Source organism: Acipenser ruthenus, unplaced genomic scaffold, assembly GCF_902713425.1.
Source record: "Acipenser ruthenus unplaced genomic scaffold, fAciRut3.2 maternal haplotype, whole genome shotgun sequence".
Classification (NCBI taxonomy): Eukaryota; Metazoa; Chordata; class Actinopteri; order Acipenseriformes; family Acipenseridae; genus Acipenser; species Acipenser ruthenus.
Genome location: NW_026708386.1, coordinates 48609 through 62115, shown reverse-complemented (window position 1 = coordinate 62115; position 13507 = coordinate 48609). Strand labels below are relative to the sequence as shown.

Genomic DNA, 13507 nt, shown 5'->3' with positions numbered 1-13507 from the left:
TGCCTGGATGCAGATCAAAGTTTTGCTGGTTTTTGAACTTTGGAAACAGTAGCTTCAGAAACGACCACCAGGGGGCAGGCTTCTGCAGTTTGTGGCAACAGGCAGATACCGCAGTGGAAGAACGATAACGAACACTCATTAATATCACGTTAAACAAGTAAATACAAACTATTGTGAACGCGTACAGCTGCAGACAGAAGTTCTGCATCCCCTTCTGTATAGAATGAACTCCTCAGCTTCATAGAGTCCAATGAAAGCTGCTGAATAATGTTCCCTTGTTAACATATTGAATTCCACCCCCTCTATATAGAATGAACTCCCTCAGCTTCATAGAGTCCAATGAAAGCTGCTGAATAATGTTCCCTTGTTAACATATTGAATTCCACACCCTCTATATAGAATGAACTCCCTCAGCTTCATAGAGTCCAATGAAAGCTGCTGAATAATGTTCCCTTGTTAACATATTGAATTCCGCACCCAGCGCTTTGTAGTTTTCCCCAGATACCTAATGAAAGAATAACCGACAATTGAAAAGTGTGACGTCCCAAAATCTCTTTTGTAGTTTGTTAGATAAATCAAAGATCTCAATGACGTTCATATCATTTTATTATTTTACTGATTTGAACGCTGTCTCAACCCTACAGTTCTAGGTGATGTGAAACGTTTCTCCGGAGCTGTGGTTGGTGTTTAAGAATCTCTGTCCTCGTTTTTTATCTATTTCAGGGTGAATTTGGAGTCTATTTGGTTTCCGATGGCAGCAGTCGTCCGTATCGGTGTAAAATCAAAGCGCCTGGATTTGCTCATCTGGTAAGGGGGAGGAGACGAGAGAAGGGGGGGAGGGGAAAGGCGGAGGGGGTAGGGCAGTTAACTTTAGGAACAAGACTCCTATCCCACAGCAGCGTCACCCAGTCCAGGTTTTACTACCAGCTTGATCAGCCCCCAGTGTGTCTAGCTAACAAGCTCAGGTGTGTCTGATTATTAAACTCCTAGTAAAACCAGGACTGGATCGCACTGCTGTGGAGCGGGAGTCTGATTCCCAGCCCTGGTATTCAGTCCATGAGAAACTCAGTTTTTATTTTTCTGTTTCAGGCTGGACTTGACAAGATGGCAAAGGGTCACATGCTGGCAGATGTGGTGGCAATTATTGGTAAGAAACAGTTTTTAATAAAAACGTCACAGCGAGATTTCTCCTCCAGCCTTTTGATGAAGTCCAGACTCTTGAAGCAAACCTTTATAATGTGCATTATAAATAGCATATGGGAGATACTGAAATTGAAGAAGGGAACTATGAAAAAGACCTAGGAGTTTATGTTGACTCAGAAATGTCTTCATCTAGACATTGTGGGGAAGCTATAAAAAAAGGCTAACAAGATGCTCGGATATATTGTGATGAATTTAAATCAAGGGAAGTAATGTTAAAACTTTACAATGCGTTAGCAAGACCTTATCTAGAATATTGTGTTCAGTTGTGGTCTCCTCGTTACAAAAAGGATATTTAGTCAAGTCTGCTTAGTGTGGCTATTGATGATCTGACTCTCTTTTTAAATTGATATTAAAGAATTTGACTTTGTTTTTTTTTTCAGGTACTCAGGATATCGTGTTTGGTGAAGTGGATCGCTGAAGTTCAAAGAAATTTATTTAATTTGGTTTTTATTTAATTTTTTTGCCTGCAGTGTTTAAAGTGAGAGTGGCACTTCTCTCTCTCTCTCTCTCTCTCTCAATGTAACTCTAATATGAAAAATAAAACATGTTCAAATCCCATTCCTTTTTCAAGTCTTCGGTCTGGCAGGGTGTCCTCGGCTCACCGCGCAGCAGCGCCCCCCTGTGGTCTGGCCGCGCTCCTGCGGGCTCGCCTGTAAGCTGCCGCAGAGCTGCGTTGTCCTCCGACGCTGTAGCTCTGATGCGGCTGCGCGGTGAGTCCGCAGCGTGGAAGGAAGCGGGCGGCTGACGTCACACGCTTCGGAGGACAGCGTGTGTTCGTCTGTGCGGGGGGGTGGGGGGGGTAGCGGTGAGGTGAGCCTAAAAAATATTGGATATGCCAAATTGGGAGAAAATTATTTAAATAAATAAATAACTATTAGATTAAAAAAAAAAAAATTGTATTCACAAATAAATTACGGCTTTTTATTCACAAAATCCTGGTCTAAAAATACATACCACGAGTTTATAATTTATATCTATCTATCTATATATTTATCTATATCTATATCTATCTATCTGTACTCACACACACATGTGTGTTTTGTCTCAGTCCTAAACATTTTAAACTTTACGGCCATGGCTGTAGCTATTTCGTTTCTTTTTTTTTGTCTCGACAGTTTCTTTTTTTTTTTTTTTTAACACAGCAAAAGTTCTCAAATGCGAGCAGGGGTGCGAGAAGTTCTTCTGAAATGCATTAACAGGAAATGAGCTGGCGTGGCGTGTTCGCCCGCAACGCTGTTACTGCTGGACATGTCTGTGAGGTTTCCTGCTGTAGCGAGCAAGCCAGTGGACTCCGAGATACTCGGAAACACATTCGACCCAGTGAGGCAATTTCACAGCGAGGTTTACACCATGCATTCGGAGAAATGCACAAGGCTGCTGAATGATTAAATACTTTAGAATTACACTTCATTTCAGAGGGCTGGATCGCATCAACATCAGGGTCTAGCGCTGTGTATTATAAAGACATTTCAGAGGGCTGGATCGCATCAATATCAGGGTCTAGTGCTGTATATTATAAAGACATTTCAGAGGGCTGGATCGCATCAATATCAGGGTCTAGCGCTGTATATTATAAAGACATTTCAGAGGGCTGGATCGCATCAATATCAGGGTCTAGCGCTGTATATTATAAAGACATTTCAGAGGGCTGGATCGCATCAATATCAGGGTCTAGCGCTGTATATTATAAAGACATTTCAGAGGGCTGGATCACATCAATATCAGGGTCTAGTGCTGTATATTATAAACACATTTCAGAGGGCTGGATCGCATCAATATCAGGGTCTAGTGCTGTATATTATAAAGACATTTCAGAGGGCTGGATCGCATCAATATCAGGGTCTAGCGCTGTATATTATAAAGACATTTCAGAGGGCTGGATCGCATCACTATCAGAGTCTAGTGCTGTATATTATAAAGACATTTCAGAGGGCTGGATCGAATCAATATCAGGGTCTAGCGCTGTATATTATAAAGACATTTCAGAGGGCTGGATCGCATCAATATCAGGGTCTAGCGCTGTATATTATAAAGACATTTCAGAGGGCTGGATCGCGTTCACATCAATATCGCCATCTACCGTTTTCTGTTTATGTTTTTAATAGCACAAAAGTGTACAGCGTGTAAACAGTTAAACATCAAGTTTAGAGAGAGTGGGCGTGGCGTCCCTGTGACGAGAGAGGCATTCGAAGATATGACGGCGTTAGTGATGAGGAGCGAGCTCGAGGCAGACGCTTTCATTCGGACGGCATCTTGACGTTCACGTTCCATAGCGACGTCCCCACCCGAGACTGTTTTATTAAGACTGAGATATATATAAAAATATATATATATATATTTAAAAATAAAACAAAATATGTTTTAATTCGCTGGACGTTTAACAACACTGATAATTATTTTTTTTATTAAGTTTTTTTTTAAAACAATATATATATATATATATTTTTAAAAAGAGGAAAAAACGGTTTAAAATGTTTCTATCAGGGAAGATGGGAGTCTTTGGGATTTTGGTCCTGTGCTGTTGCAATTTTGGACAAGCTGGTGAGTTTAACATTTTTATCGTCTTTTAATTAAAAAAAAATTAGTGTGTTTTCTTGTAGAAAACTTTTGTACAGCTGTAGCGTCCCCGCATTAGTGTGCGTGTTTTTACATTAAGAAATAATTTTCGGTTTGAACACAGCAAAACTTCATCTCAACTATATATCTATATATATATATATATATATATATATATATATATATATATATATATATATATATATATATATATATATAAATTTAAATGTGCTTTATTTTGCTCTTATCTGCCCCCTATTTTACTGCATTTAATCCTGTACTTCAGAATACTGTAATCTGCCAAGTTTTTAACCTGTAGTACTTTGTATTTAATCACATCCTGATGTAACTATCACTATTTAATCATATCCTGATGTAACTATCACTATTATCTGCTGTATTATTGAATTGTGGTTTGTCACACTTGAACAGAAGTTATTGTATTTATCTTGATCTTATTGTATTACTTGTATTGTAACACTTGAAATGTATTTGCTTGCGATTGTAAGTCGCCTTGGATAAGGGCGTCTGCTAAGAAATAAATAATATATATATATATATATAAAGACGTAGTTAAGACATCGTTTAACATTTCACAAACCTGTAAGAACATGACTTTGAATCTATATCATTTTTACCCGTTGTTAATTTATCTGTATTGCATCAAAGACACGCATGTCTCTCAAAAATAAAAACGATAAACAGGGTTTCAAGTCACAATTCTCAGTGTCCTTTTTGATTATATATATATATATATATATATATATATATATATATATATATACACTTGAGCCCCCGTCTCTCAAATGGATGTTATTATTAAGAAAAATACCGTTTGAAACAGTCTCGCAGTTCCTTGCGTAGCTTCAAGGGTTAAACAGTTCAGAGTCAGATCAGAGTGGGGGGTTTTTAAAAAGGGTCTTATCTATCAGATTTAAAGCTTTATCATTAGGATGGGAAAACTAGCAAATACCTCTCCACGTTGTCGCTGTATATAGAGATTATGAGAACCACAAAGATCTAATCGACAGAAGTCGCTATAGCTTTTAAAAGGTAACGCGGCGCTTTTGAAATGAGAATGCGAGGTACCTTTTTTGAAAAAGCGTTTTCTTCTATTTTAACTGGTTTTTTTTTGGTATTGTTTAATTGAATTTGAAATAAGTTCCTTTGTTTTAACACTACACGCTCAGATTAATACCGCACACGTGTGATAACAGGTCAATAAATTAGGTCATTTAAAATTAACAAATATAACACGTGTCATTTGTATATCAATTTAAATAAATAAAAAACAGCCATATATATATATATATATATATATATATATATATATATATATATATATATATATATATACACACACATTATATATATATATATATATATATATATATATATATATATGTGCGTGTGTGTTTTTATTGGCTGTATAATATATAGCCTATATTATATATACCTTTATGAAAGTATAGGCTGAAACTATCTATCTATTTATCTGTTGATAGATATAGCCTATAGTTCCATGAAAATAAAGAAATGCTTTTTGTGTTTGTAAGAATCATCATCATCATATGAGAATTGAATTCTACACGCGGTCTTCTACGAAAATATTAATTAATTAATTAATTAATTTCTTAGCAGAGGCCCTTATCCAGGGCGACTTACAATTGTTACAAGATATCACAATACAAAGTATCACATTTCTGCAAAACCCACAGGTAATGAACCATCCTGGATTTACTCTTATGTACAAATCTCAAAGTTTTCACATTATTGGCATAGCTATCTTATTATTATTATTATTATTATTATTATTATTATTATTATTATTATTATTTATTTCTTAGCAGAGGCCCTTATCCAGGGTGACTTAGGTTACAAAATATCACAAGTTTAGATAATTCGCTTCTTTTTTTAAAATTTCCTAGCATCTCGTCCATTAACATGTCCATTAACTTTCAATAGATGACCAGGAAATAATTATCATAATAAAAAAGTACCGGCACGAGCCTTTTCACCTGGACAGAGATCCTTGAGCCACCTGCTAAGCGAGTTTTAAAACCACAAAACGGGTTCCTGTCTTTTCGTTTTTTGTAACACCTGACCAGGGTGAGCGATATTATTATTATTATTATTATTATTATTATTATTATTATTATTATTTATTTCTTAGCAGACGCCCTTATCCAGGGCGACTTACAATCGTAAGCAAATACATTTCAAGTGTTACAATACAAGTAATACAATAAGAGCAAGAAATACAATAACTTTTGTTCAAGCAAAGTACAAATGTGACAAACCACAATTCAATAATACAGCAGATAATAGTGATAGTTACATCAGGATATGATTAAATACAAAATACTACAGGTTAAACACTTGGCAGATTACAGTATTCTGAAGTACAGGATTAAATGCAGTAAAATAGAGGGCAGATAAGAGCAAAATAAAGCACTTTTACATGAAGGGTGATAGTGTTCCAGGATACAAACAGAGGAGTTCTACAGGTGCTGTTTGAAGAGGTGAGTCTTAAGGAGGCGCCGGAATGTGGTTGGGGAGTAAAGCGCACCCTTATTGCTTACTGGATTAACTGCTCTGTCAGGGCTCGACCAGGAATAAAAATATAGCTTGTCAAATTATTTATTTCGCTTTTTTTTCCTCTGTATTTGTAAGTCGCTCACCTGTATTCAGAGACCAACAGCGAACCGGACGTGCGTAGACTTCAACGGCCACCTCTCGTGCGTACCGTTTTTTCTTACGTTCTTTAATTAATTAATTAATTAATTAATTAATCAATTAATTAATTTATTTATTTATTTAACATTTCTGACACGTCATATGAGGCCTGGCACGTCAGATTTAGATGTGAGTTCATTTTCACCGGCAGTCCCCGGACACACACACACACACACACACACACAAAATATGTACAAATATAGTCACATTTACAGAAGGGAGAGAGAGAGAGAGAGAGAGAGAGAGAGAGAGAGAGAGAGAGAGAGAGAAGCAAACGGAGAATTATAAACATTTTTAATACACAACTAACTAATTAATCAAATAACACAACACAGAAACAGACCCCAGGACTTGCAACGATGCCGTTACTGCTTCAGTTGAGAATTGAAACACAACAAAACGCTGGTGTCATGCTCCTTCGGTATGGCGTACCCTATAGAATCAATCAATCACTCAATCTTTAATTTATATAGCGCCTTTCATAGCGGACCACCATCACAAAGCACTTTACAGGATGCAGCAACACCAAAAAAATTCATACTTTAAATACAGAGAAATGCACCATGCATGATATTAAATAAACCATGCATAATACATTAGACAGTGGGAAACGCGTAATGCATGAAACAGAAACAGCAACACAGCCGCTAAAAGCGGATTTGAAGAGCATGGGAAGCGAGAGAGAACAGGCGGGACTCGAGAGCTGATTCGAAGCGAGCGACGTGCGGGAGCGTCACGCATCCAAGCCGGGACAGAGTTCCAAAGAGCCACGCGTGAAAATTGAGTATTATTCACCTGTAGCTGTCGTGTTTTTTGTGGCTGCCTCTTTATAACCTCGACAGTCGCTTCTAGCGCGATTTTTCTGGTTGTTGTGGTGGGCCACTTTGCTATAATTGTCACGGCAGAATTGTATATGCATCGTTACTGTACTGTACTATAATTTAGTGTAAAGTTGACTCGTTGAGCTTTTAAGAAAGCAGGCGTTTTTATATGCAAGCTGAAAATAGAATTTTAGCTCTTTTTTTTTTTTCAAAACCGCAAACACTCAACGCTTTTCTGTGTTACTGTATAACACGTTTATGAAGTCAGGCGGGTTATTTATACACAAGGCTCGAACCGAGCGCTTAAAAAAAAACCACCTTGGTATTTTCTGTATCTGTGTTCAAATTCTATTTCTGCTGCTTTTGGTTTTTTGGTCCTGAAACCTGTTTCGTTTCACATGAATAACGCGTCCTCTCTCTTCACCGGCAAGCCCATGCAAAATCCAGTTTTAATCTATAGTCTTTCTCACTGTTAAACTTGTAAATGACTATCGATTTTAGTTTTCCCTTAATAAAATAAATACAACATTATCTGATTTAAAAAGTGTTTTTTAATATGCTTTACCAGACCTCTCTGTGCTTTACAATGCTTCCCTATGCTTTACCACACCTCTCTGTGCTTTACAATGCTTCCCTGTGCTTTACCAGACCTCTCTGTGCTTTACAATGCTTCCCTATGCTTTACCACACCTCTCTGTGTTTTACAATGCTTCCCTATGCTTTACCAGACCTCTCTGTGCTTTACAATGCTTCCCTATGCTTTACCACACCTCTCTGTGCTTTACAATGCTTCCCTATGCTTTACCACACCTCTGTGCTTTACAATGCTTCCCTATGCTTTACCACACCTCTGTGCTTTACAATGCTTCCCTATGCTTTACCACACCTCTCTGTGCTTTACCATGCTTTATGCTTTATTACACTTTGCTGTGCTTTTACTATGGGAGACTTCTCTAAGAGCACACAGAGGGTGGTGAGGGGGATGGAAGGGACTGCCCAGGGTCACCTAGTCATGCTGTCGAGGCAGAATCACTGGGATCCTTGAAGACCCGTCTTGACAGAGTTCTGAGATCGGTCAGCCGCTTGACAGAGTGTTGAATTGGGTTCCGTTGTGAAGTCGTTCTCTCTCTGCCCCTCCACAGCGGCTCTGCAGTCTCCTGAGATCTGCTACGTCCTAGACGGGGTTCTGTTTGTATACGGGATCGTCCTCACTGTGCTGTACTGCAGACTGAAGGTAACGGGGTCTGTTCACTGCGTGTGTCTCTGTGTGTTTGTGTGTCTCTGCGTTTGTGTGTGTGAATTTCTGTGCTTGTGTGTGTGTGTGTGTGTGTGTATCTCTGTGCTTATGTGTGTGTTTTTGTCTGTGTGTGTGTGTGTCTCTGTGTTCATGTGTGTCTCTGTCTCTGGGTACATCTGTCTGTGTTCGTCTGTCTCTGTGTTCGTCTGTCTCTGTGTTCGTCTGTCTCTGTTTGTGTGTGTGTGTCTGTATTCGTGTGTGTCTGTATTCGTGTGTGTCTCTGTGTTTGTATGTGTCTGTTTGTGTGTGTGTGTGTGTCTCTGTGTTTGTGTGTGTGTGTGTGTCTCTGTGCTTGTGTGTGTGTGTCTCTCTCTCTGTGCTTGTGCGTGTGTGTGTGTGTGTGTGTGTCTCTCTGTGCTTGTGTGTGTGTGTCTCTCTCTCTGTGCTTGTGCGTGCGTGTGCTTGTGTGTGTGTGTCTCTCTCTCTGTGCTTGTGCGTGCGTGTGTGTGTGTGTGTGTGTGTCTCTGTGCTTGTGCGTGCGTGTGTGTGTGTGTGTGTGTGTGTCTCTCTGTGCTTGTGCGTGTGTGTGTGTATCTGTGTGTGTCTCTGTTTGTGTGTGGTCAAAAGTTTGGCAAGACTGGTTTTGTAAGACCAGGGCTGGGGATGGCATTGCCCGCGTCTCCTCACTCAGACCCCTGACTTCGTGAATACCCGGATATCTCTGAACAGATAACAGTCTCCTCTTTAGAAATAATTGAAATATTTGAATCTCACAAGTAGAAAGATCCCCCGACATGTTCTCCCTAGGAAAGCAGTACAGCTGAGGATGGGGAGTGGGTTGCAGGATAACTTCAGACTGTTTGCTCGCTAAATATCTTGGTATCTATGAATAGGTAACCGTCTCCTCTTTAGAAGTATGCTCAGGATTTTAATGAAACGTCTCTCCCACTTTCCAGATGATGTCTGACAAACCTCCTGTGCAGAAGGGATCACAGGTAAGAATCTTACTAGTAACACTTTCCATTAAGAGTCTCTAAGTTTGCAAAGTAGTTGCTTAGTAAATACAGGTGTGCTCACACATTATTACCATGTTATTATGCAGTTACAATGCACTTAACCTGGAAATCATTTTTGCATGATATATGTTTCATTTTAAACAGCTTCTAAAAAGCCTCCTGCGTTTGACCGCGTGTGGCTCCCTGTTCTTTTTCTGTGACCGTTTGAAATTGTATTTTTATTTATTTATTTATTTATTTAAAATATAAATCCTTAGTTGCAGCAGTATTAAAAGGCTGTCTGGTTTTCTGCTTGTGATAAAAAAAACAGAAAAAAAACAGGTAGTCTGATTTCTGGGAAGCCAAGAAGCGGTTTCTTTTCTGTTTTTTGAGTTGCGTCTCAAAGAGAAAAAGGGGAAGGAAACCCAAAAATAGTCACTGTGAGAGAGGAAGAGAGGAAAAAGAGGGGGCAGTAAGGGAGAGAAGAGAGAGGGCTGGATCGCATCGATATCAGGGTCTAGTGCTGTATATTATAAAGACATTTCAGAGGGCTGGATCGCATCAATATCAGGGTCTAGTGCTGTATATTATAAAGACATTTCAGAGGGCTGGATCGCATCAATATCAGGGTCTAGTGCTGTATATTATAAAGACATTTCAGAGGGCTGGATCGCATCAATATCAGGGTCTAGTGCTGTATATTATAAAGATATTTCAGAGGGCTGGATCGCATCAATATCAGGGTCTAGTGCTGTGTATTATAAAGACATTTCAGAGGGCTGGATCGCATCAATATCAGGGTCTAGTGCTGTATATTATAAAGACATTTCAGAGGGCTGGATCGCATCAATATCAGGGTCTAGTGCTATATATTATAAAGACATTTCAGAGGGCTGGATCGCATCAATATCAGGGTCTAATGATGTATATTATAAAGACATTTCAGAGGGCTGGATTGCATCAATATCAGGGTCTAGTGCTGTATATTATAAAGACATTTCAGAGGGCTGGATCGCATCAATATCAGGGTCTAGTGCTGTATATTATAAAGACATTTCAGAGGGCTGGATCGCATCACTATCAGTATCATATACTTCACGATAAACTGTAGAACATTTAAAAATGTGACTTCTAAATCTAACATGAAATACTACTGTACTACTATTATGGCTTCCGGTATAGACTTTTATGCGATATCATTTTGTAGTTTCTTTGAACACGATGTTAAATAAAAGATCTAAATTATGTTCCTATAGTTTTTTTTTCAATGATGTCACCTTCCTGAAATTCAAGATGATGCTAAGCTTTTGTCCAGAGTACAGAGCGGCGCCCCCGGTTCGATACAGGATTGAGATCAGGGTGGGGTGTTTTTAGAGCGTGGAGGGTCATGGGGCTGGCGTTGGGCAGTGTTCAAGTCCAGCTCCTTTGACACGATGAGCGGTCATTTAGAAACAGGAAACCCACAGCGTTGAGACAGGGCTGCAAAAACAGCAACTTCTGCAAAACAGCTTTTAGAAAAATATTAACCCTTTCTGCACTGCATGCAATGCTACAGCCGAATTTTAAGATTGATTATATATATATATATATATATATATATATATATATATATATATGTATATATATATATATATATATATATATATATATATATATATATATATATATATAATATATAAATTTAGATATTTTATTCAACAGCATGTAATGAAAGAAAGTACAAAATGATATTACATCAAAGTATGTGTTAACAAGGGAACATTATTCAGCAGCTTTCATTGGACTCTGTGAAGCTGAGGGAGTTCATTCTATATATAGAGGGGGTGGAATTCAATATGTTAACAAGGGAACATTATTCAGCAGCTTTCATTGGACTCTATGAAGCTGAGGGAGTTCATTCTATATAGAGGGGGTGGAATTCAATATGTTAACAAGGGAACATTATTCAGCAGCTTTCATTGGACTCTATGAAGCTGAGGGAGTTCATTCTATATAGAGGGGGTGGAATTCAATATGTTAACAAGGGAACATTATTCAGCAGCTTTCATTGGACTCTATGAAGCTGAGGGAGTTCATTCTATATAGAGGGGGTGGAATTCAATAATAGTTTAGTTTTAGTTCATTCTCTTTCACAGGTACATCTCAACAGTGCAGCACAAATACCAAGAGAGACCTAAATAGACCATAACAATAAGAAATAACAATACCACTATTTTGTGTTTCTTTCCTTTATAGAAAGAAGGAGAAGGCATCTACACGGTAAGACTGCATTCATTGCTGTTACTGTGTTATAAATAAGCAGGAAATGTTTGTGTGTTTATCTCTATAAAATACATGATTATATATATGTGTGTGCGTGTCTCTCTCTCTGTCTGTGTGTGTGTCTCTCTCTCTCTCTGTCTGTGTGTCTCTCTCTCTGTCTGTGTGCGTGTCTCTCTCTGTCTGTGTGTGCGTGTGTGTCTCTCTCTCTGTGTGTGTGTCTCTCTCTCTCTGTGCGTGTCTCTCTCTCTCTGTCTCTGTCTGTGTGCATGTCTCTCTCTGTCTGTGTGTGTGTCTCTGTCTCTCTCTGTCTGTGTGTGTGTCTCTCTCTCTCTGTCTCTGTCTGTGTGTGTGTGTGTCTCTCTCTCTCTGTCTGTGTGTGTGCGTGTCTCTCTCTGTCTGTGTGTGTGTCTCTCTCTGTCTCTGTGTGTGTGTCTCTCTCTCTCTCTGTCTGTGTGTGTGCATGTCTCTCTCTGTCTGTGTGTGCGTGTCTCTCTCTGTCTGTGTGTGTGTGTCTCTCTCTGTCTGTCTGTCTCTCTTTGTCAGTGTGTGTCAGTGTCTCTCTCTCTGTATCTCTGTCTTTCTCTCTCTGTCTCTGTCTGTCTCCTTTCTTTCTTTCTCTCTCTCTCTCTCTCTCTCTCTCTGTGTGTCAGTGGCTTCGTTTGTGTCTCTCCACAGTAGTGTAGATGCGCTCTCTGTCTCTGCGTCTTCGTCAGCAATTCATTTTAACCCTTCTTAAAGAAGTATCTGGTACAGGAAGAAGTTCCTCGTTCCCTTTTCATCTCAAAGAGGACTGACCGGCTGACTGAGTGAGACAGCGGTGCGGGAGATGCGAGTCAAGTGACTCATTCAGTTTCGGATTCCTGGCACCGCTGCTAGTTGTAATGTTGCCCCAATGATTCGGCTCGGTTTTAACTTGCTAAATTTGTGACCGGATTTGGTTTTGTTTACTGTCTTTCCAGGGATTGTCGCTTGCCACACAGGATACCTACGAAACAATTAAAACCCAGAAGAAATAAGAAATCCGAGGAGCTCGCTGCCGTCACCGGATTTCATAATCCAATGTAATCCAGGTGACTGAAGCAAACCTCTCCGTTCAAACAAACTGCCTTCACACGTTTCAGAAAGGACGTTCACTTACCAGCTGAAAAAAAAATGTGTAAAAACACACCCCGGGCTGCAGAAGTTTCCTGTAAAATGTTTCCAAACAGAAAATAACCTTCCGGTAATAGAAAACAAGGCCTAATTTTAAAATCTCGCTTTTTATTTTTAGTTATAGCGCATTTTATATATTTTTTTAAAAAAAAATAATAATCATGTAATGGAAATCATCATAATAATTTACTAATGCGATAATGTTGATTTTTTTTTTTTTTTTTTAAATGTGTTTGTTTACCTCTGTGAGCTTCAAAAGGTTCCTTCTTTTTAAATATTCGATGGTCTTTTGTTTAGAGATTTCTGGCCGGTTCGGGGTTCCCCTTGCTGCAATACTAATGTCTTAATTTATTATTAATTAGGGTTACCATGTGGCTCCAGATTAACCAGACGCTGTGAGACAGAACGGGATTTCAAATTTGCCCCTAAATTGAAATAAATGAAGGTGTAAATGAACCATCCTTAGCTACAATTAAGAATGGTGCTTAAATACCCGCATGCGCGTCAAATAATTGTATTATACCAAGAATGAATTGCAGCCAGTC

The 13507-nt window shown here is 38.8% G+C and overlaps 1 protein-coding gene and 1 long non-coding RNA gene across 2 annotated transcripts; both read left to right on the top strand.

Moving 5' to 3' along the window:
- The first annotated feature begins 426 nt into the window (after positions 1-426).
- Positions 427-1761, top strand: LOC131732050 (uncharacterized). Its single transcript, XR_009325250.1, has 3 exons — positions 427-807; positions 1090-1147; positions 1584-1761. It is a non-coding gene; the product is annotated as an uncharacterized LOC131732050 (long non-coding RNA).
- A 1634-nt stretch (positions 1762-3395) lies between these two features.
- Positions 3396-13183, top strand: LOC117968549 (high affinity immunoglobulin epsilon receptor subunit gamma-like). The gene is made up of 5 exons (XM_059021061.1): positions 3396-3744; positions 8459-8550; positions 9510-9548; positions 11784-11807; positions 12770-13183. Exons 1-5 carry the CDS (start codon positions 3675-3677, stop codon positions 12824-12826), a joined length of 282 nt encoding a protein of 93 aa, XP_058877044.1. The 5' UTR covers positions 3396-3674; the 3' UTR covers positions 12827-13183.
- The last annotated feature ends 324 nt before the right edge of the window (positions 13184-13507 follow it).